The 24,225-nt window shown below is 40.6% G+C and overlaps 1 protein-coding gene across 9 annotated transcripts in view; it reads right to left on the bottom strand.

Moving 5' to 3' along the window:
- CEP126 (centrosomal protein 126) overlaps nucleotides 1-24,225 on the bottom strand; it is a 109,216-nt gene that overhangs the window by 26,491 nt on the left and 58,500 nt on the right. For all 9 annotated transcript variants that reach the window (XR_004539977.1, XR_004539978.1, XM_033950414.1 and 6 more), the window contains 2 exons: nucleotides 19,826-22,010; nucleotides 1,348-1,509 (listed from right to left, as the gene is read on the bottom strand). Coding sequence is in view for 7 of the 9 variants with exons in the window: in XM_033950414.1 (XP_033806305.1) it covers nucleotides 1,348-1,509; nucleotides 19,826-22,010 (2,347 nt within the window). In the remaining 2 variants the exon portion in view is untranslated. The remainder of the gene's footprint in view (nucleotides 1-1,347; nucleotides 1,510-19,825; nucleotides 22,011-24,225) is intronic.

The raw sequence follows: 24,225 nt of genomic DNA, 5'->3' as shown, positions 1-24,225 counted from the left end.
TTAATTTGGCAATATGAAATACAGCTGAAAGTGTTACAAGAGGATTGGCCATTTCATAACATATGGAGCTATGGCTTGAAGTTCTGGTTTTTGCAGGCAATGAGAAAACATCAAGGCTGGCCTAGGCACTAAATAAACTAGGTAACTACCAAGAATAGTAGGATTTTGAGGGCAAGCAGATTGGAAGTGAAGTAAAACACTACTGTCAGAGGAGAAAAGATAGAGCTGAGGAACTTGATCCTGTTGCAAGAAGGAGTACAAGAGCGAAATGATCATGACCTGACCGGGGGAGGGGAGGGGGGGGGGAGAAATTGACCTTTACAGCAGTGAGATGAGGAGACACAGTCACTGTGGCTACCTATAGTATGGCCTCTTCTCCCGGTTCTCTATGCTATACTTACTTCCCAGCAGGAAGAGATAAATAAGCAGTATTTATCTGCTGCTGCTTTCTCTGGCTGTAGTTCTTCTGTTAGCTATGGCTTCCCTTTGAAGTTGAAAAATACAGAATTGGTAGGTTTTAAGAGATTATAAGGCCCTGTCTGATTAACTTTATAGGAAGGTAGAGCTGGCAGAGAGGGAGGAGGGAGTAGTTGATTAAAATGCTACTTCCCACAATTACTCTTGCCAATTAGAGGTGATCTAGAAATGGAACAGGGGAAAGTGATTATGCTTGAAAAGCTGAGAGGAGGTGCAAGGTTCACCTACAGTGCCAAATATGCTGGTTCATAGTCATTGGCGTGTGGGACTTCGGCACGCCAATATTGCAGCGCAGAGAATTTGGCGCAAGACCCAAGCGCGCCGCCTATAAACTTACTTTTAAAGAGTTCTGACTGCGGGGTGTGAGTGGGGAACCCCCCCCCAGTTTACTTCATACTCTTCGCGCTGTCGTTGGGGGGATTGGGGGGGTTGGAACCCTCCATTATATAGTAAACTTAACTTTTTCCCAATTTTTAGGAAAAAATTAAGTTTTCTCTATAATGTGGGGGGTTGCACCCCCCCTACCCCCCTCCATGGCAGCGCAAAGAGTATGAAGTAAAGTGGGGGGGGTTTCCCCCCACCCCCCATCGGATCTCTTTAAAAGTTTTTAGGCGGCGCACTTGGGTCTTGTGCCAAATTATCTGTGCTGCAATGTCGGTGCGTCAAAGTCTCGCGCGCTTTTGTCCCGTTACTAAATATGCTTGCAGTGGCCCTGTTTGACACATGGCTGCACTAGAATGCAGAGGGGGGAGTTTTAAAATTGCCATTTAATGTGGGTAAAATGATGTTTTAATCTGTGTAAGTGGCTCTGAAAATTGCTTCCATCATGGTTTTGACATTAACTACATAAATAATGCTAGTGATTCTTACCACTAGGAGGAGAAGAGAAAAATCCATTCATTCTAGACGCAGCTCTAAGGTTGCTCAGCAAGCTTCCTCCATCGATAGTAACATGGGAAATATTAGGTCGAGAAGATTGCACATTGGTAGAATAGGGAATATTGCAGTGCCCATCAAAATAATGGAAATCACCTGAAAAATTGAGAATGAGATTAAATTCTTTGCAAAGTGTGAAACAAAACAATTTTAAAATTAGATGATTTACTATGATGTTTCCCAAAAGGTCTAATTCATCAAGATCTTTTTCTATAGGCACAAAATGAGAAAACAACTTTAATGAATTGGCGTGGACAGTTATTCTGGGCATGATTCTCAGCATGACACCTTGTCAGTATGTACTGCAGCATGGCCATGGTATTAAGGCCAAATAAAATTACTTGAACAAAAACTTCAATATAAATTACAAACTGACTCAGAAGGTAAAGCAGAAGTGATTAATTATATGTAGGAAGGAACACTAGATTAGGTTCGTACCTCGATAATCTTGTTTCTGTTACTATACACAGGAGTCCGTACTTAAGCTGTTGATTCCCACTAATCGTGAATCTGCAGAAGGATGTCACTTTAAGACCTTGAACTCCTCCCCTTCTTCAATGGAGAACAGCAACTTCTTCAGTTGTTACCAAAGCAATCGAAATCCACTGAGACAGAAGAAAAGGGAAGGAGGTGCACGGGGAGCTTCCCTGGTAACAAACATATTCTGTTCTGCTCTGAAACTTAGGCTATAGAACAACGATCAATAAATATTTAGCAAGTTAACACTGACCAACAAATTAAGCACGAGTAACTAGGAACCAACCTGCTAAGTGCAACTAGTAGGGGCTAGAGAACCCTCCAAAGGTAGTAACATCTCTGCTTAGTCTTAGAGGTCCCGAGATAAACACTGGCAACGTCCGAGACAGAAATCAGGTGAATCAAAAGTCTGCACAGGGAGGGCAGTACAGACTTCTATGTATATTAATAGAAACAAGATTATTGAGGTAAGAACATACTCATTCATTCTGTTACTTATACACAGGAGTCTGTACTTTAGCTCAGTGGTTCCCAACCCTGTCCTGGAGGACCACCAGGCCAGTCGGGTTTTCAGGATAGCCCTCATGAATATGCATGAGAGAGATCTGCATATAATGTAAGTGCCAGGCATGCAAATCTGCTCCATGCATATTCATTAGGGCTATCCTGAAAACCCGACTGGCCTGGTGGTCCTCCAGGACAGGGTTGGGAACCACTGCTTTAGCTGATGTACCAAAGCAGTGCCAGACGTCTAAGGAGGGACAGATGAGCCTGCCCATAGAACAGAGGACACAAAAGCGGCATCCTCTCAAAGCACATCTACTCTGTAGAACTTCCACTTTACAGTCCTGTGCGTCCTTTAGCATCACTCCACCTTTACTAGGAAGGGAGGTGCACTGGGTCATTTTCGCTGTGGAATCTACCTTTGGTTGTACAAACAGATGCTGGAAGTCTGGAGCTATAGGACAGAGCCTAGACATAGCTTTGGAGCAGGTCCTGCTCCAAAGAGTCACTGACACTAGGAACTTGTGTGAAATGAGGCAGAGATACTTGTTTGGGAAAAGGATTCCCCTGAGGCGAAGCTGGCGCACCCTTAGGCAGCACAGCATTTCCTGGACCTGTTAAATAGGCTTTCCATAAAAGGCTGACAAAATCAAAGAAGTCTTGCATCAGAGGACCTGAGACTCCTTGTACAACCCCAGGCTGGGGAAAAAGAGATTTGTCTGCCACCATCTGCTTGCATTTTGCCCCATCGCTGCTTAGATCTTCTGAGCAGGATCTCTTCCTCTTAGACCAGATCTTCCAGGATTTCAGGGGTTCCAAAGCCTTGAAGGATTAAATGGAGGCCAAGTCCACAGCTCCTACCCCTTCCTCTTGCGCCCTATGGCACGTGGAACATGGCTGCTCCTTAACCGGTAAGTCTGCACAAAAAACATTGGATCCAGGCCCAGAATGGCCTGGGGAATCCATGAAAGGTGGATTCTAGTCAAATTGAGAAGGTTTGAGACAGAGAACATGAAATTTAAAAAACCAGATAAAAAATCAAGATGGCCATCATCAGGAAATTTGCGCCAAAAATGGGCTGCTGGAGCTAAATAAAAAAATAAAAAAGTGATTGTAGGGTTTTGGAGGAGGGGGAACTGAATCCTAATCTCAGAAACCCTTAAACATGAAAATTTTCAGACCCTCCCCCCCACCCCCACCCCAATTTTCCCCATAGGGAATAATGGGAGTACTCACTGTGCCTGTCAGCTTCCAGTAGATTGCCTACAGAGAAAGGATTTCTGCCTCCGAAATTGTCAGACCTCGACCATAGATGGAAATCTGACTGCCGGTTGGACTTCGACCACAGACTCCCACCCCTGCAATTCCTCACACAGTGACAGGTGGAGAAACTAAGCAGCCAGCTCCCTGATACCCACAGTATTGTTACACAGGGACCCACAGCCTGCACTCAAGCCTCTGAATAAGTCAGCAGGTAAGCAGCTCCCAGGGCAGGTGAGCAACTCCTCGAATTTCTGAAAGGACACAAAGCAGGTTGGCTCCACAGGTAATTGATGAGATTGGCCTGTGAGCAGTAATCCACCCACGCTGGACTGCACCCTTTCCTCAGTGAAGAAAGCCCAAGAAGAGGGCCTATGAGCACTGAACCATGATGAAGATCAAAATTGCAAGACAAATACCCCAAAATAACAAAAAGCAGCAGAGCTGAATGCACCTTCTGTGTTTGCTTTCAGAAGGAAAAACTGAAGAGGGAGCTGTTTTCCACTGCATAAAGATGACACTTTAAAATCCTGAACTCTTCCCCTTCTGCAGATTTGTGATTAGTGTGAATCAACAGCTAAAGTATGGACTCCTGTGTATATGTAACAGAACCTAAAATTCTGTGTATTTTAATTAAGGGGTCCTTTTACTACGCTGTAGTAAAACATGGCTTTAGTGAGCCCTTTACATGGGTCTTTCCTATGCGTTAAGGCCATTTTCACAATTAAAGGCCTTGCTCTGATATTACCATTAGCATTTGACTATTAACAAAAATTTGCATGTGAGCCCTTACCACCACTCATTTTGTAGCCGGTGAGGGGAGGTGTTCAGGATCTCAAAGTGACTCTCTTCTGCAGATTCACAATTAGTGGGAATCAACAGCTAAAGTATAGATGCCAGTGTACATGTGACAAAAACTAAAATTCAGTGTATTTGAACTAAGGAGTCCATTTACCAAGCTGCGGTAAAACACAGCCTTAGTGAGCCTTTACATTAGTCTTTCCCATGCATTAAAGTCATTCATCCCAATTAAAGGTCCTATGAACATAAGAATAGCCTTATTAGATCAGACCAATGGTCCATCTAGCCTAGTATCTCATCTTTACAGAGGCCAATCCAAGTCACAAGTACCTGGCAAAACCCCAAAAAGTAGCAGCTTTCCATGCCACCCACCAATCCAGGGCAAGCAGTGGTTTCTCCCATGTCTGTCTCATGCCTTGCTCTAATATTGTCATTGCCATTAGCATGTGACCATTAACAAACATTAGCATGTGAGCCCTTACCATCACTTAATTTGTAGCCAGTAAGGGCTCACATGCTAATCAATTAGCATGCAGTAATGTGGTTGCGCTGGTTTGTACTGTCACACCAACTTTCTGCCTTCAGATATGCCCCTTCAAGAAAATTCAGGATTTTTTTTTAGCTCATGGAAGTTTACTGCAAGACCCCTCAGCACATGCTGCAATAATAAGCCCTTTTAAGGTACAATAAGCTTTTTGTAAATAACTTTACTATTATGAGACCTCTGATCATTTCCTACATAAAGCTATGCTCTTGAAAAAAAAATGTATTTAATTGCTTACAAAACAAGCCTTCTCATTTTCAGATGGTTTTAATTATTTTGATCTTTCAAGATGAAAATTCCACCATCCAGAATCACTGCATTGGGACTTTCTAAATTTGCCCTATTGATACTATAGGAGTTGGATTTACAGGATATTTGCAATGAATAGGCATGAGATAATCTTGCATATGCTGGGTTCCCAGTGCATGTAAATGGATATCTTGAAAACTTGTCTTGGTTGTGGCTTATCAAGGTAGATTTGGGAAGCTCTGGTCTAAATATAGCCAGTAAAATATTGGGAAGTCCTGGTAGCACTCTAAAAACAGGGAAGCAGTTGACTGGCTAGCTTTAGTATTTCATGCAAGCTGATTTACTTAGCTGGCTGTCCCTAGGAACAGTTATAGCTATCTTAAGTCTAGTCAACTGGCTAGTAAAGTTGCTTACTTGTAATGGGGATTCCCTGTAGACAGCAAAATAAAAAGACACACAAATGGGTGATGTCATCTTATTGGCAGCATCAGTAGGGAAAACTCTCCCATATTCTGTTATTTTTTCCATTGACATTGGACAGGACTGTCCTATTTTGATTTAGTTTGATTCTCAAAGGCAACCAAGACAGTTACATAATGTGGGAACTGAAAGTCCTTGTAGAGCTGTTTGTATCATCTTGTTGAGAAATAATAATCTAGACAGCAATGGGATATAGGGGTGTGAAGGGATAATCATATTACAACTCTTCATATATCTCTAAATAAAAATTTATCAGAGATAAATTTGCAGTGGTTCTCTTTAGCTGTAACCCTGCTATAATGTAGTAATGGAAATACCATCTTATAACCAGTTTGATAAAGTTCTTTGGCTGCTGCAGTCCCTAATCTGATAGCATCAAAAATATGATTAATTGCATGGAATAAAAGTACAGCTGTTTTGTTTTGGTATAATAGACCACCACTCCTTTAGTTTAGCAGTTCACCTTTATATGCATATACCCTTGGAAAGAAAGTGAGAGGAACTATGCACTGATTGCTTTGAAGTGTTATACCACTTTTGATAAAATGTATAGTGGGTTTGAAGGTATGAAGAATAAAATATAAAATGCTTGATGCTTGCTTAATCTTTGGATTCAAGTTACTTTTACTAAGAAGAGAACTGTCTGAGGTAGATATTTCAGCTCTGCTGATAGCATGGATTCAAAGAGAGGTTTTATTAGCTGAATTAGAACTAATTCCTATCTCATGAAACTAGTGGTTTCCCAATTTGGGCTGTCTGTCATAACCCTCTCATAAACTTGAGATACTAATAAATTCAGCAACACAGGGTTTACATCAATATGAGAACAGTACTTACCACCTTCACATATCACCTTCGCTAAAGATGTTTTTAGACCAGACAACAAAAGGTAAAATACTGTATATAGTGAAGCACATCTCATGGCAAGCAGGTTTAGGAGTCAAGTGTTTCTTATATACATACCAAAGAATCTCTTATGTTTAAAGTCTTATGATTTTCATGTGGATTGTTTTCTATAAGCTGTTAAGATCATCATTCATTTCAATGTAAAGCGCTGCGTATGTCTTTCAGCGCTATATAAGTGATAAGCAATAGTAGTATTTCCTGAGAAATTTAGAGAGATATGTCCTTGACCCTCAATTAAGGTAATCAATAGCGGAGTTAGATGTTCAAAAGCATCAGGTAGAAGTTTGAGTGGACATGAATTGACATGATCAATTGCCTAGTTGACCTCAAAGGGAAAGTGCAGATCATCTCTGAAGTGACAAAGCCATTAATCAAATGTGTATGTGCCATAGCCCATCCGAAATTGGTTTAGCACTGACCACAATAAGCATTCACTTTGCAGGCCCCATGTTAGCCAGGAAAACACATGATCCACTCAGCGGTCTAAATTAAGATGCTTGACTCTCAACTCAGTGTTGCAGCCTGGGCTAAGCCTTAGTTGAGCTTATGGCAAATGAATATCGAGTGCTTCTTAGATATAAAGTGGATGATTATCAGTGATTGGGAGTAAGTCATAACATTGATTTCATCTGCCTACAAGGTAATAAATAGAAATATAACAAAAAAGATGATACCTTTCTATTGGACTAACTTAATATAGTTTTTGACTAGCTTGCAAAGGCAATACCTACTACTTTGGGTTAAAAATGAGCAAAATATGACAAATATCAGAATATATGGGGTAAGGTAGGGGTGGGAGATGGGGATAAGAAACAGGGAGAAATGGATGGGTGATCTAAGTATAACAAATGGTTTATAATAGGATAGGAAACCCAGATATGTTACATCCTGGTTGGTGGGTGTCAAAATATTCAATCATTTTAACGTCAAAGACTTTATGGTTCTGGATTGTTTATATATATATTTTATGGTATATATATATATTATGGTATATATAGATTTTATGGTTCTGGATTGTGTTTATATATATTTCTCAGAGGACAAGTAGGCATGATATTCTCACATGTGGGTAATGTCATTCGTGGAACCTGATATAGACACTGTCATGTGTACTGTCACTTTAAATCTATGGGGAATTACAGGCCAGTACGTCTGACTTCTGTGGTAAGCAAATTAATGGAAATGCTTTTTAAAACAGAGAATGCAAAAAGTTTCTGGAATCCTGTGGATTACAGAACTGGAGGCAACATGGATTCAAATTTCTTTGACTGGGTGACCAGATAATTGAATAGAGGGAGTGCGTTAAATGTGGTGTATTTAGATTTTAGCAAAGCCTTTGACAGTGTTCCACACAGATGTCTAATAAATAAACTGAGTGCCCTCGGAATAGGCCCCAAAGTGACAGGCTGGATCAAGAACTGGTTGAGAAGATGGCAATGGGTAGTGGTTAATGGAGATCGCTCTGAGGAAAGGGATGTTACCAGTGGTGTGCATCGTCAAGGTTCTGTTCTTGGGCCTGTTCTTTTTAACATTTTTATATGCGATTTTGCTGAAGGTCTGTCGGGTAAGATTTGCGGTGTGAATAACATGAAGAAAGATCTAGTGAATCTTGAAGAATGGTCTGAAATCTGGCAGCTAAAATTTAATGCTAAGAAATGCAAGATCATGTGTTTGGGCTGCAAAAACCTGAAGGAACAGTACGGTTTAGGGGGTAAAGAACTTATGTACACACAAAAGAGCGGGACTTGGGTGTGATTGTATGTGATAACATAAGGTGGCCAAACAGGTTGAAAATATGAGGGCGAAAACTAGAAGGATGCTAGGGTGCATAGGAAGAGGAATAGCCAGTAGGAACAAGGAGGTATTGATGCTCCTATATAAGACTCTGGTGAGACCTCATTTAGAATATTGTATACAATTCTGGAGACCGCACCTTCAAAAAGATATAAAAAGGATGGAGTCGGTCCAGAGGAAGGCTACTAAAATGGTGTGTGGTATTCGTCATAAGGCGTAAGGGGACAGACTTAAAGATCTCAATATGTATACTTTAGAGGAAAGGTGGGAGAGGGGAGATGTGATAGAGATGTTTAAATACGTATGTGGCGTAAATGCACATGAGTTAAGACACTCATTTGAAAAGAAGATCTGGAATGAGAGGGCACAGGATGAAGTTAAGAGGTGATAGGCTCAGGAGTAATCTAAGGAAATACTTTTCTACTGAAAGGATGGTAGATGTGTGAAACAGTCTCCTGGAGGATTATAAAATATTGTAAAAGGTTATCGACAGGGCCAGAGAGATGCTGGGATATATACAATTGGAAGAGACATAAATAATAGAAAAAATGTGATTATGCTAAGGAACATGCTGGAGAATATGTCATTGACTATAGTATACTCCAATACTAGGAGGAGCTCTAGAAAACATATGAGGGCTCTGAAAAGCAGTGTTTATATGATTCCTAGGAATGGTAGCCCCTAGGAGATCTGAATTGACAAAGTAAGCTCACGAGGAAACAAGTTGGTTGGGAGCTGTGATAGGAAAGTAGCTTGGACTCAAAGCCCAAGTGAAGGGATTTAAAAACAATTGAGGCCAACAAAGCAGCCTGCAAGTGATGGAAGGAAAATCCTAGATTGTGATTAGATAAGACAGCTAGAAAGAGAAGAAAGCAACAGAATCCTTAGAGCCATAAAGCCATAAATGAATTTAAAAGAAGCCAAAACAGAGTTGGGAAATGGTATCTTACTGGCTTAACTATGAAAAGATGCCAGGAAACCGAATGCTGTTAATTAAGGACATAGAAACATAGAAACTGACGGCAGAAAAGGGCCATAGCCCATCGAGTCTGCCCATACCAATGACCCACTCCCTGATTCTTACTCTCCTAGAGATCCCACATGAATATCCCATTTTCTCTTGAAATCTAACACGCTGCTGGCCTCAATCACCCGCTGAGGCAGCTCGTTCCAATGATCTACCACCCTTTCAGTGAAGAAGTACTTCCTAGCATCACCCTGAAATTTCCCTCCCCTGATTTTCAGCGAGTGTCCTCTGGTTACCGAGGGCCCTGTAAGACTGAAGATATCATCTTTCACTTCTATACGCCCAGTAATATACTTAAAGGTCTCAATCATGTCCCCTCTCTCTCTTCGCTCCTCCAGTGAGTACATCCGCAGTTTCCTCAACCTTTCTTCATACGTGAGTTCCCCGAGCCCCAAAACCATCCTGGTAGCCATTCGCTGAACCGACTCAATTCTCAACACATCTTTTCGGTAGTGTGGTCTCCAGAATTGAACACAATACTCGAGATGAGGTCTCACCATGGATCTGTACAGTGGCATTATGACTTCAGGCTTTCTGCTGACAAAACCCCTACGAATACATCCCATCATTTGTCTTGCCTTGGATGAAGCCTTCTCTACTTGATTGGCAGCCTTCATATCGTCGCTAATGATCACTCCTAAATCACGTTCCACCGTGGTCCTGGACAAGGTTTCACCATTTAGTGTGTAAGTTCTGTGCGGATTTTTTTTGCCTAGGTGCATTACTTTACATTTTTTAGCATTGAAGCCCAGCTGCCAAGTTGATGACCACTGTTCAAGCTGTCTTAGGTCCTGCGTCATAACGTCAGGCACACTGCTTTTGCCAACTATGTTGCATAGTTTGGCATCGTCGGCAAACAGTGATACTTTTCCTCTAAGTCCTTGGGTCAAATCTCCTATGAATAAATTGAATAGAATCGGCCCTAAGACGGAGCCCTGAGGTACTCCACTCATCACTGCTGACGTTTTGGAGGGGGTACCGTTTACCATCACCCTTTGAAGCCTACCATCTAGCCAATCCCTTACCCATGTTGTGAATGTATCCCCTAATCCCATCGATTTTAGTTTGTTCAACAGCCTGCGGTGTGGGACGCTATCAAAAGCTTTGCTGAAGTCCAAATATATCACGTCAAGGGACTCACCGGCATCCAGATGACTGGTCACCCAATCAAAGAAGTCAATCAGATTAGATTGGCAGGACCTTCCCTTGGTAAATCCGTGTTGATGTGGATCGCGTAAATTTTCTTCGTCTAGAATTTTGTCAAGTTCCTGTTTGATCAGTGTTTCCATGAGTTTGCACACTATGGATGTAAGACTCACCGGTCTGTAATTTCCTGTCTCCGTTCTGCAGCCCTTTTTGTGGAGTGGAATTACGTTAGCTGTTTTCCAGTCTAGGGGTACTTTTCCCGTGCGCATGGAAAGATTGAAGAGTACGGATAGTGGTTCAGCCAAAACTTCACTCAGCTCTCTGAGTACCCTGGGGTGTAGATTGTCTGGTCCCATGGCTTTGTCTACTTTGAGTCTTGAAAGTTCGTGGTAGACATTACTAGGTGTAAACTCGTAGTCACGAAACAGGTCATTTTGGCTGTTTCTTATTTGTAGTTGCGGACCATCTCCCGGTGCTTCACAGGTGAATACTGAGCAGAAGTATTCGTTTAGCAGTTCTGCTTTGGTAGTATCAGATTCTGCGTAGTTTCCATCTGATTGCCTAAGGCGTTCTATTCCATTTTTGTTTCTCTTCCTGTCGCTAATGTACCTAAAGAAGGATTTGTCCGCTTTTTTAATGTTCCGTGCTAGATCTTCCTCTGTTTGAAGTTTGGCTTCCCTGACTGCCTTTTTGACAGCCTTAGATCTGGCCAGATAGTCTTCTTTTGCCTCCCTTTTCCCAAGATGCTTGAAGGTAATAAATGTTTCTTTTTTCATTTTAATGAGGTCCGAAATTTCCTTGTTGAACCATTGTGGTTTTTTGTTTCTCCGGCGTTTGCTTACTGTTTTTACGTAGCGGCTGGATGCTTCGTTCAGGATGGATTTTAGGTTTGACCACATAGTTTCCGGATTGTCAGTTTCTGCATGGTTTTGCAGCTTTTGATGGACAAAGTCTCTCATGTGGTCGAAGTCTGCCTCCCTAAAGTTGAGGACCCTCGTTGCTGTGTTTGATTTAGAGAAGCCCTTCCTGAGGTTGAGCCATACCATGTTGTGGTCACTGGAGGCCAGCGTGTCTCCCACTGATACTTCTGAGACACTGTCTCCATTCGTGAGCACCAGGTCCAGTATCGCTTCTTCTCTGGTGGGTTCTAATACCATTTGTTTTAGTTGTGCACCCTTAATGGAGGTCATTATTCTTTTGCTACTGCTCGTAGTTGCTGAGAGGGTGTTCCAGTCTGCATCTGGCATGTTGAAGTCGCCTAACAGTACTGTGTCACCACGTAAAGTGATGTTCTCTATGTCCTCAATCAATTCTTTGTCTTTGTCTTCCTTTTGTCTCGGAGGCCTGTATACCACACCGAGGTAAAGGCATTTTTCGTTCCCTCTGGCCAGGTTTACCCAAAGTGATTCCCCTGCCACAACTTTTAGTAGGGATATGGCAGTGTGTTTGTACTTATGGGATTTTGACTAGAAGTATAGGAAGAATTCACTTATTACCTTAAGAAAAATATTCTAATTAAATTAATGTCAGGGAGAAAGAACTATGAGATGCAGAGAAAGTAAAGTCACAGGTGCACTTAAAAACAGGAAAAATAGTTTGTATAGCAGGTAGTCATGTTTATAATTATGAGGAGGCAGAAAAGCCAGCTGGAAGAGGTTGTAGAAGTTAACTCTTTACAGAAAGCTTCCAGTTAATTACAGTACTTGCTGTGGAGGTCGACTGTAAGTTTGTTATTTAAAACCTGTGGACTGCAGTTTGGACCATGGCAAGACTAGGAAATGATATTGTTAGTGGAATGCACTTTCAATTAAGAAATGTCACTGATTGTAAATGTGTTGTGGCTTCTGTAGTGGAAGAGACTGCATTTTAATCAATAAAGATGATAAATAAGAAGTCCCTACTGAAGGATTTTCTTAAACTTGTAAATAAAGCTTGCATATAGTATACCAATGTCCTCTCTGATCCTTAGAAAAGGAGATTAGTGCCGAGTTATTGACCAGATCTTGAGGGACCTTCTTACCACAATTGTTGGGTATAGTTAGTGTATCATCCCAAGCAGCCATGTCTGAAGGTAAGCGTGGCTTCCCAGGCTCAGACAATGACATACTAGTCTCCAGTTCAGAGCCTTTGACATAAACTCCAGGGAGAAATGGAGAACATCCACTTCCCATCAAGTTGATCCCAGTATTGTCTTTGGCACTCTGTAAAGTGAAGTTGGATAAAAGAATTGTCAAAGTGAATATTCGACATAAGAAGGGAGTCAGTTATGGCATTATGCACGTTGACTCATCTTAATACTTTAAGCAATCTTTCTCTTGATGACTTTCTTTCTGAGTTGCTGTCATCCAGGTTTGGAGTGGAAAACATCTGCTCACCCTCAACGTCATTTGGTCCCAGTGCATAAAGAGCCAAATTTTAGGCTATAGAGGCCTTCGGTTCCAGGACTGATGTATTCCTAAGCATTCAATTGACCAATCTTTTCTAAGTTAGAGTTTGAAATGTCTTTGGATCCTGGGTATCTGTTATTAAGGGGAATACTCCACTGACTTTCCATTGAGGCTTTCTCCATCTTTTGAATAGATCTCTTCACCTCTGCTGAACATTCACAAATAACTTGATGCTGCTAAAAGGCTGTTAACATTGCCCATTCACTTTTCTTAACATGATGTATGAAACAGAACATAGAATACCCCATACATTGTACTTCCTATTGGTAAAAAGGTAAACCTGAAATATCATATCCAAACAAATAAGAGGTTCTACAAACACATTACACACTAAATTGCGACATTTAAATTGGGGGAGGAGGGTAATTTTATAAAATGTTTCTTCACACACATATACCTTTATATGTATGTAGAAGCCCTCATATAAAATTACCCCATGTGTAAAAGTACATGTTGTGACAAGAAAGCATACTTGTATATGACCCTGGTTTAGGTATGTTTGGGTGAAGAGTTTGTGCAGAATGCATGAGAAGAAACAAATAATGTACATATTTTATAAAATATGCACCTACATGCACATTTCATCTGCACACATTTAAACCAGTTCCAAAGCAGGTTTAAACGTACACAGCTGAATTTTAGTTGTGAGTTCCATGGGTTTTGTAGGACAACTATAGTGACCTTCTATAAAATTATCCTCTACATAGCTAGGATGTCTAGAAATGAAAGAAAAGCACCATGGGCCTTCAAGTATGAGGCAATTAAATATTTTATTGATGGACCTGACAAAGGCCATATTTTGGTGCAACTGCCTGCATCAAGGATCAGCCAAATAAATCTGTTTACTATTGTGAGAACTTTGAAAAATGAAGTGCTGTGATAAAACCAATATGACAAAAGGTTCTCCTTCACCTGATTACTTTTTAGGGGCATTTTCAGAACTCTTAAGATGTCAAAAAAATGGCATAAATTGGAACTTGGACATTTTTCTTGCTAAAATGTCCAAGTGCTGATTTTCGAAACCGTCTTTCTGGATGTCTTGTGAGGTGTCCTAGTCATGGTGCATCTAAAACTAAAGGGGGCATGTTGGAGGCATGTTCTGGGCTGGCTTTGGGTGGGCTTAGACTTGGATGTCTTGCGGTAACGATCAAACCTTTTCCAAGACATCCTGGATGGAAGTTAGATGTTTGGAGCTAGACCTGTTTTAAAATTGTCTAAGTGCCAAAAAGGTACCTGAACTGACCAGATGACACTGAAGGGATTAAGTTATGACCCCCAAACTCCCCCAATGGTCACTGACCCCCTCGCACCCCCCAAAAAATCTGATTGACACAGTACATACCTGTCTGTAGAACAGAAGCACCTAGTATGGGAAAGCCTAGTAGAGCATCACATGAATGTCTTAAGTAGCCTGGTGATGGGCTAGTGAGCCATAGAAAGGATGACCCAGGCCTAAAAGCCACTCTAATCACTACATTTATGGTGTAAAGTATGAGCCCACCAAAATCCTAAAATACTACGTCATAGGTGCCACCTACTACTATTACTATTTAACACTTCTATAGCGCTGAAGGGCATACACAGCACTGTACATTTTGGCATTAGACAGCCCTTCTCAGAAGAGCTTACAATCTATCTTGGACAGACAGACATGACATAGAGGGTTGGGGATGCAGAACCCAAAGTGAGAAGAGTTAGGTGTTAAAAGCTCACCTCCTTGAGACTGCTTTCAACTTGGACTTGAGCACTGCCAGAGACAGAGCCCGCTGTAGGGATTTGGGCAGTTTGTTCCAGGCATATGGCACAGCAAGACAGAAAGGACAGAGTCTGGAGTTGGCAGAGGAAGAGAAGGGCACAGATAGGAGGGACTTGCCAGCTGAGTGAAGCTCGGGGGGGAGGGGGGATATGGAAGGAGAGAAGTGAAGAGAGATGAGGGGCAGCTGAGTGAATGCATTTGTAGGACAGTAAGAGGAGTTTGAATTGTATTCAGAAATGGATGGGAAGCCAATTAAGTGACTTTAGGAGAGGGGTAATGTGATTTTAGTGGATCTCACACAATATAAGTTATGCAAGTTTTCAAGTTTTTTAAAAAAAAAATTATTTCAAGTTCCAAGTTTATTTAAAATTTGATAAAATCGCCAAATTCTGGACAGATTGAAGGGGAGAAAGATGGCAGAGCAGAAGGCCTGAGAGTAGAAAGTTGCAGTAATCTAAGCATGAAGTGATGAGAGCATGGATAAGGGTTTTGGTAGTGTGCTCAGAAAGGAAAGGTTGGATTTTGGTAATATTATAGAGGCAGAAGTGGGTGGAAAAGGAGAGGGAGGAGTCAAAGATGACCCTGAGATTGTGAGCAGACAAGACAGAGAGGATGAGAGTGTTTTCCACAGAGACAGAGAACAGGGGAAGTGGGGAAGTGAGTTTAGGTGGGAAGATAAAACAGCTCCATTTTAGCCATATTCAGTTTTAGATGGCAGTGAGATATCCAGGCAGCAATGTCAGACAGACAGGCTGAGACTCAGGTTTGGGTTGCAGTAGAGATATCTGATGCAGCAAGGTAGATCTGGGAGTCATCAGCATATAGTATAGGTGTTACTGGAAACCATGGGAGGAGATCACCACTCCAAGTGAACAGGTATAGATTGAGAAAAGAAGTGTCCCAGGACAGAGCCTTGAGGTACACCAATTGACAATGGTATGGCTATGGAGGAAGAACCACCGTTGTATACACTGAAGGTGCGATGGGAGAGATAGGAAGAAAACCAAGAGAGAGCAGAACCCTAGAATCCCAGTGAGGACAGTGTATCAAGGAGCAGGCGGTGATCAACAGTATCAAAGGTAGCAGATAGATCGAGAAGAATGAGGATAGAGAAGAGGCCTTTGGATTTGGCCAGGAACAGATAATTGAAAACTTTAATAAGGGCAGTTTCTATGGAATGCAGCAGGGGAAAGCCTGACTGAAGTGGATTAAGAATAGCTTGGGATGAGAGGAAGTCCAGGCAATGGTAGTGAACATCACATTCAAGTAACTTGGATAAGAAGGGGAGGAGAGCGATGGGGCAATAGCTGGAGGGGCACATGGGGTCTAGTGAGGGTTTTTTGAGGAGGGGTGTGACAACAGCATGTTTGAAGGCATCAGGGGCAGTTGCAGTGGAGAGTGATAGGTTGAGGATGTGACATATGGGAGGGATGACAGCAGGAAAGATAGCGCTGAGTAGGTGAGTGGGAATCAGATCAGAGGAGCAGGTAGTGGGTTTGGAGGGTGAGAGGAAAAGTGCGGTTTCCTCTTCAGTGACCTCAGAGAAGGAGGAGAGGGTGGCAGGTGTTGAAGGGAGGAGAGGTTAGCAGAAGGGACAGATGGATAGAGGGGAGGGGGAGACAGCAAATAAGCTAGAGATATGATATTTTATAGTACTATCCAAAAAATCATTTTGTAGGAGTTTAAGCTTTACATAAGCTTCAATGAGCAACCAATGAATTTTTTTTCAGGAGCGGAGTAGCTCTCTTAAATCATTGTGCTTGAAATATCAATCTGGCAACAGAGTTTATGTTTATTTAAGATTTGATGTACCACTCCTGCATTTTACTGACCTAAGCGGTTTAGAATGTTCTGCAGTAAATGTAACCACTGATTTGACCTTATTGAATATCCTGCATAATCTAACCACTAATTCCTAATGAGAAATGATCATTAAGAAGTATCTAATCTTTCAAAGTTGTCATAAGGGCTATTGGGGTGGTAGACAGGTGGGTATAGTAGGTTTTGGGGGAGTTTTGGAAGGCTCAGCATAAATTATAAAGGGGCATATGGTGAGATGTAAATCTGGCACCCTTTATGTGAAGTTCATAGCAATGTCCTCTAAAGTGCCCCACTGCTCTACTGGTATGTCTTTGTGGCTTGTCCATTACAGTGCTGGCTCCTCCCACATCCAAATGGTATGGATTTGGAAGTTTTGTGGTTGAAAATGGTGAATAATGTTGGATATCCTAAGGATTGGATGTCCTGGCTGCCATGACATCAAAGTAGGCAATTAAAAAAAAAAATTGGATGTCTTGCAGTGTTGTCGGTTTTGAAAATGGCCGTTTGTCCGCCTCTGACTTTGGACATCTTATGGGAAATGTTCAAAATCAGACTTAGGAGACCCAAAATCAAACTCGGGGAATATAAATCTAATATTTTGTGGATCCAACTGATGAACAGTTCAAGTATATAAATAACCGATCCCCTCCCTATATCCTTTTAAACTTAATACATTATATGTGAACTAACTTCAGAAGTGCTCAGAACCCTCAGGTAGGGAAGCTGCAAAAGGGGACACGCCCCAAAATGCAAACCCCCTTGGACTATCACTGCACTTCCTCCTACACTGAAAGTCTGTTTAAATAATCTTATTATATAAAGTGCTTAGTGCTTGAGATTCATGCTTGAGATTTCAATCATTTAATATGAATGCTAAAAATCCATACCTGGTGAAGTCAATGAAGCTGACTGTGATTGTACTATCAGGTTCTGATGCGTTTCGCCCTCGTGGGCTGCGTCAGAGAACCCACCACTTCTTGTGACAACCAAGAGGACTACTGCTTCTCCTGCCATTCTTCAGTGCTGCATATGAAATGATTGAAATCTCAAGCATGAATTTCAAGCACTAAGCACTTTATATAAAGAAGAAAAATCACATTAAAATAATATAATAAGATTATTTAAACAGACTTTCAGTGTAGGAGGAAGTACAGTGATAGACCAAAGGGGTTTGCATTTTGGGGCGTGTCCCCTTTTGCGGCTTCCCTACCTGCGGGTTCTGAGCACTTCTGAAGTTAGTTCACATATAATGCATTAAGTTTAAAAGGATGTAGGGAGGGGATCGGTTATTTATATACTTAAACAAAGTCAGAAAGACATCTTATTGAAAATGGCCCCCTTAATCTTATTGGTTTTATCACAGTACTTCATTCTTGAATGTTGTCATAATAGTGAAAATATTTATTTAGAAGGCCTCTGATGCAGGCAGTTGTGCCAAAACACAGCCCATATTGGGTTCATCAATAAAATGAATTTTAATTGCCTCATTCTTGAAGGTCCCTTGTGTTTTTCTTTCATTGTTTTGTGGTGTATACTTTGGTTTCCCTCTCTTCATTGTTTGTTTAGGATGTCTAGAAACCATTTCTTGGTATTTCCTATATGTCATTATCAGACTCTGGATCCTTTTGCAAAGAAACATTATCAGAATAATACTCTCTAACGGCTTACTAGATCTATATGATATAATACTTGCATAGACATTGAAAGGGGCATGGAAATTGTTTCTCTTGATGGAGAAACTGGGCAAAAAGAGTTTAGTTACTTGATGCAAATTGCTAAAGAATGTGAGAAGAATATGGTACACATAAGCTTTATGGCTTTTGACATGGAATTAAGAGATTCTGCCCTGGCTACTGGTGCCCACATATGATAATGAAACCTCTGTGCTCCAAGTTGTGTGTTGAAGTGCCACAACAATGCTTTGCTACTTTCATTTGATGCTGAGTTTCTTCAGCGCCACTCTTGTGTTAAACCATTATTTTGGTTCAAGAAAGAAGAATGAGTTTTCTCTTAATTCTTGGACCCATTTTCTGACTGAAGGAGGTTCAGGATCTAGCTGGACACCAATAATTAATGTGGCTCTGTGGTCCTTATGTCAAACCTCTGCAGATTCAATAAACTTGATTTTTGTTCTCTGCAGCTTAAGCAAAAAGCCTGATCCTCTAGGCCCAAACTATTCTACCATCCTTTGACAAACACCATAGCTAGTACTGTCATGACCTTGAGGCAAACATTTATAGAAGACAAGTTAGGGATGGATATCTTCTATTTGCATATGGTTAGTATTTTGAAGCTGATAGTCTGCTGTGAAAACTGACAAAGCAAAATCAAAGAAAATTCTCTCTTCTGAAAGATGGAACAAAGATGTAAAAATATATCCCCTCTTTTACAAAGCCCGATAGTGTGGGCCGCTGTGGTAACTGCCCAGAAGCCCATAGGGATTTAAAGGGCTTTGGGGCTATTGCCATGCAGCAGCCACTAGCACGGCCTTGTAAAAGCACGGGTTACTTAGCTGTATTACTGGCTTGGCAGATTAAAAGCATGCATTGGGTTATGGATTGACAAAATAATTTCTTTCTTCTAGTGCCATAATCCCTCATTGGGTGATATAGGTTGTTTTCACACAAAACAAAGAATAGAAGAAAAAAAAAAAAATCAATTTTTCAAACTACAGGGCCAATGAAAGAAAAATGTATTCACTGGTCTTGGTGGAGAAAACCAAACTGAGGGATCTTATGGCAGTGGTTCCCAACCCTGTCCTGGAGGAACACCAGGCCAATTGGGTTTTCAGGCTAGCCCTAATGAATATGCATGAAGCAAATTTGCATGCCTATCACTTCCATCATATGCAAATCTCTCTCATGCATATTAATTAGGGCTAGCCTGAAAACCCGATTGGCCTGGTGTTCCTCCAGGACAGGGTTGGGAATCACTGTCTTATGGGACTGTAGCAGCACAAGAACTACAATGTACACACCATGAAAGGCTTTTGCCTTCTAGATAGCTTTGGCCAATTTGGTCCATTTGGCACCAAACATGGCCATAGAACTCACTTGTCTGAATTGAAGAAACCAATTTGTCTTCAAACCAAATTATATCAAAGTTGGCTGATAAATAGTGGGCTCTACTTCTTGGTGCCTTTGCATATGATGATCACATTCTATTTTTTTCCTTAATAAATGGAGAATATAGAACCATACCAGCAGCATGATCCTTATGAGCCAATGCATTACGCACTCCATTCCACAAAAGAGAGATTTCTTCATCAGTTGGTGTTCTATCCAAACGCAATCCATTTTCTCCATAAATAGGGCTCCTTTTGGTATAAGGTGTTGAGCTATCTTGTGGGACAATTATTGGGGTACTGTTAACAGAAAAGGTGGTTTTTTTCATAGCTTCATATGAAGGTGCATTGTATGAAGGTGAAGGTAGTATTCCAGTGACTGAAACTGTGCTATGTGCTCCATTCTGCAACGAAGGATTCTTTTCTACAGTATCTTTGTTTAAAATCTGATCGGTTAATAAAGTATCTTGTGTATCAACATGGCTGTTTGTACTATTGCTTTCAGGTTTTGGAGGAATCAATTGCTGATGCACGATGTCTGTTACATTTGGAACAGTCTTGATATCTGCTACAAATTTTGGTGGAGGATGAGGTAAAATGATTTTACCCTGAGATTTGACAGGATTGCCAGCTTCAGTTGCAGATTGTGGTCGGATCACTGTACCCTTTCTATTCTTATAAGTAAAAGCTGATTGAAGTTTGGCAGATCTTGGTCTCCTGGTCAATTTTGACTTACTTTTTACTGGGCTATTTTTCTGTAGGACAGAATCACCAATATATCCAGAGGAATTTGATTCCTCCCCTTTAGATGCCATCCAGGCTTGTTTAGTAAAATGGTAACCTGTAGAAACAAAAGAATTTAAAGGAATACCAGAAGTTTCAGATCCTCCTAAGGTTATCGCTTTTGCAGCTAACATGGCATATCCCTGATTGTCATTAAAGGCTGGATTTGTGATGCGCGAGTTCATATTTCTTAGGTTAATGCAAGAAGCATTGCTTCTGGTTTGAAAATGAGGCGACTGTGACTCTGATATATTATTTGTGCTCTTTTTTGAGCTTTTTTCTTCTATTACAATCTTTTCAACTTCATCTAGCCACCTTAGTTTCTTATTGGCCTTTGGCGTTTCTGGAATTCTTTCCTTTCCTTTTGCCAGTTCCACGCTGTCTCTAATAGAAACTGCACTCCGAGTCCCAATTTTGAGACCTCGGCTTATAATAAGTGCTCCAGAATAGCCATTCGTATATTTAGAGTCTTTCTTCAAAATACCTTTCAGTAGCTTTGATCCCCCTCGCTCTGTATTTTTAATTTGCAATTCTATGTGCTGTGCAGACAAGTTAGGATTAGATTTTACATGAAAAGTTGATGGTGGTAGCCCAACCACATTTTCCATTTTGTCTTTCCTTTCCATGTTATTGGTGTTGGAGTGTTTTGATATGACATGAAATATAGTTGATCCCTGATTTATAGCATCATTGGATTGATCCATTTTGACAGAGTAACAATCATCATTTCTCTCTGACAAACTACTTAGATTATCAGAAACTGGCACAACAGCTACTTCTTTTAGTTGTTTATTCTTTTGTACAGGACTACTTGATATTATGCTGTAGTGAGTACCAGTGGAATTACTAAATTGATTAGGCAAACATATGACAGAAGTTGCCGTGGAGAGGTTTGAATTGGTTCTGAAGTTCTGCATCACATCTGTGTTATCTTCCTTTACAAAGATCTGACCTGTTTCTCTTGGAGTAGGATCAGGTGTGCTCCAGGCCCTGCTCGGTTTAAATGCAGGACTATGAGAAGCATAAACACCTTCACTGTTGACTACTTCACAAGTAGATGTTGGAGATTTACATTCAATGTTTTTTGCCAAGGATTTTTCTTCTCCTTTATCTTGAGACGTACACTGTATATTAGCATGAGGAGATATATCAGAAACCCTAATATCTCTCCTAGGTTGCTCATTCATGACAGAATTGTGGTTGTTCAAATGATCATCAAAAGATGGAATTCTGATTGTGAGTTGTGTTTTTTGAGAACCAGCCACAGTATGAAAATTTTGATGGTCTAAATTTTCAAACCAGTTATTTACATGCTGTTTTTTAGGATAAGTCAAATCAGCTAGGCTGGCTATATGAGAGAAAGCATTATTTGTTGGCTCTAGTATGTCCAACTTGCAAGCTGCAGAGTTCTCTGATGTTTCCTGGGATACATTTTCACAGTATGCTGTATCAGTTTGTGTTTTTCCTTCATCTTCAAGACTGTCCAAACTTGACACACTTTCAGAATGTGCTACCTGGTTGACTTCTTGGTGAAAATTCTGTAACAAAAGAGAAAGTAATTTTTTCTTCCAAACTATGTGTTTTGAAATCATAACAAGAATGGCTACTAAGTTTTACTGTAGCTCCACTAAAGAAAGATTTCTGTAAAGGGGGGAAAAATGAAAACAAAAGAATCCTAGTAGCAATGATACCCACAATAATTTATGCTCTACAGAATATCTTAAAAGGAAAACAGTAATAGTAAAGGAAGCAGTTATATAAAAAGGCATCGCTCATTTAATAGAAAAATACATAAAAAACCATTTGAAACAGATCATCAGAACTGAGACATCCAGATTAGAACATATTTAGTCCCTTCAGAATTTTACAATGGCTCTGGAGAATGTGAATGCTTTCTAAAATATGTAAGGATGTATAGGAGCAACTATTTTTACAAATATACACATTGAAAAATAAAATCTGTGGCAGCAATTTTACAACTTCCAGATGTAACTATCCCATCTTACAAACTGTGACAAACCTGTGGCCAGCTTTGTCACTGTAATAGATAAAAGCAGAGCACGATACCTGGTTAGGAGAGCTGACCAGATTAAAAGTAAGGATATAGAAATGGCTGACTACCCCTCAGATAGTGAGGTAGAGCAGGAAGGGTATGAGCCTAAGAATATCCAGCAGAGAGTGTCATACCAGAAGAAATTCATCAGAAAGCCTTTTAGGACTTTTACTGAGAAGTGAAGACCTAATTCTGCAGGGTATTCACATTATCAGCCCAGGAGAAGCCAGAGTTATTTCCCTAAGGATTTCCAGCCCAATCCCCCTGCTTCTAGGAGAGAGGAGTGGGACTATGACACACATAAAAGCAGAGCCCAGTATCACAGAGAGAGGGAAGGTAGGGAGGGAGGCACAGAGGACAGAGAAACAGAAAGGCACGAACATCAGAACAAGCAGGAAGGTGAGGGGAGGAATCTCTCTCCTCAGCCCCACAGCAGTGAGGATGTGGATATGGTGGAGGACTTTCCTAGCTTGAGCCCAGCTACTGAGAAAGCTAAGGCAATGGTCACAACTGAATTGCTTCTGGATGCCAACGGTAACCCAGAGAGAATGGAGGTTAGTCCATAAGCTGAAGGGAAGCAAGGAATCTGTCTATCTAAGCTGTATTTGTGTGCTGGCTCTCTGTAACCAGAGACCAGGTGTCACTGATTAAGGAGAGAAGGAAAACCTCTCTTGCTCTGAGACTGCCCAGAGGTTTTGTTTGCTAAAGAAACTGTATCTTTGATCTTGTAAAACTAACAGCTTATCAAAAGCCCTGCTGTGCTCTGAGGCTGAAAGCTCAGCTGATGCTGATAAGCTCTATTGAACGGCAGAGCTCTGAAGGGAGTCAGAGCTAGGAACTGAATGCTTTATCCTGCAAAGTTAGCTGGGGAGCTTGTATTGTGTTTCCAAAGTTTGCTACTATACTCGCCTTCTTTGTTTGTGCAGTTTTTCTTTTCTTGTTTGGAATTTATTTTCATGGCATTTCTGTTTACTTGAACCCTGGTGAAGAGGACTGTCTTTAATCAGAGAAAGTCCAGGGGAATTATATTGTATGCCATACTTGCACTTTGATTTAAATCATTTATCACATTTTAATCATTTATCACAACTCTCAGGGCTTCAGACATGCCATTTGGTCATCCATGTTTTTTCAGTGACCAAATATATTTCAGTGGCTATGGCTTCTTCATTCACCCCCTCTATATGTGTTAAAATTTTTTAATTTTCTTTTTCTTGTTTTTTTTGTCTTCTTATATCTTAAAGTGCTTAGTGCTTATATAAATATAAATATCAATAACTTATCTTAAAAATTTTCTTCTATTCATGCAATCTCTCTTTATCATGAATAGAAGAAAATTTTTAAGATAAGTTATTGATATTTATATTTATATAAGCACTTTAAGATATAAGAAGATAAAAAACCAAGAAAAAGAAAATTACAAAATTTTAACACATATAGAGGGGGCGAATGAAGAAGCCATAGCCATTGAAATATATTTGGTCACTGAAAAAACATGGGTGACCAAATGGCATGTCTGAAGCCCTGAGAGTTGTGATAAAAGATTTAAATAAGAGTGAGATATTGACCTTGTGGATAGCTCTATAAAGGATTGGTCAATATTACATGAATGACTGAGACATTTACTTATATACTTGCACTTTGGCCGTTTCTGACAACCGTGTGGACTATTTTTATTTTTGCCTAATTTATGCATGTCA

Source organism: Geotrypetes seraphini, chromosome 6, assembly GCF_902459505.1.
Source record: "Geotrypetes seraphini chromosome 6, aGeoSer1.1, whole genome shotgun sequence".
Classification (NCBI taxonomy): domain Eukaryota; kingdom Metazoa; phylum Chordata; class Amphibia; order Gymnophiona; family Dermophiidae; genus Geotrypetes; species Geotrypetes seraphini.
Note: the sequence above shows the minus strand (reverse complement) of the source record. Positions and strands in the feature narration are given on the sequence as shown.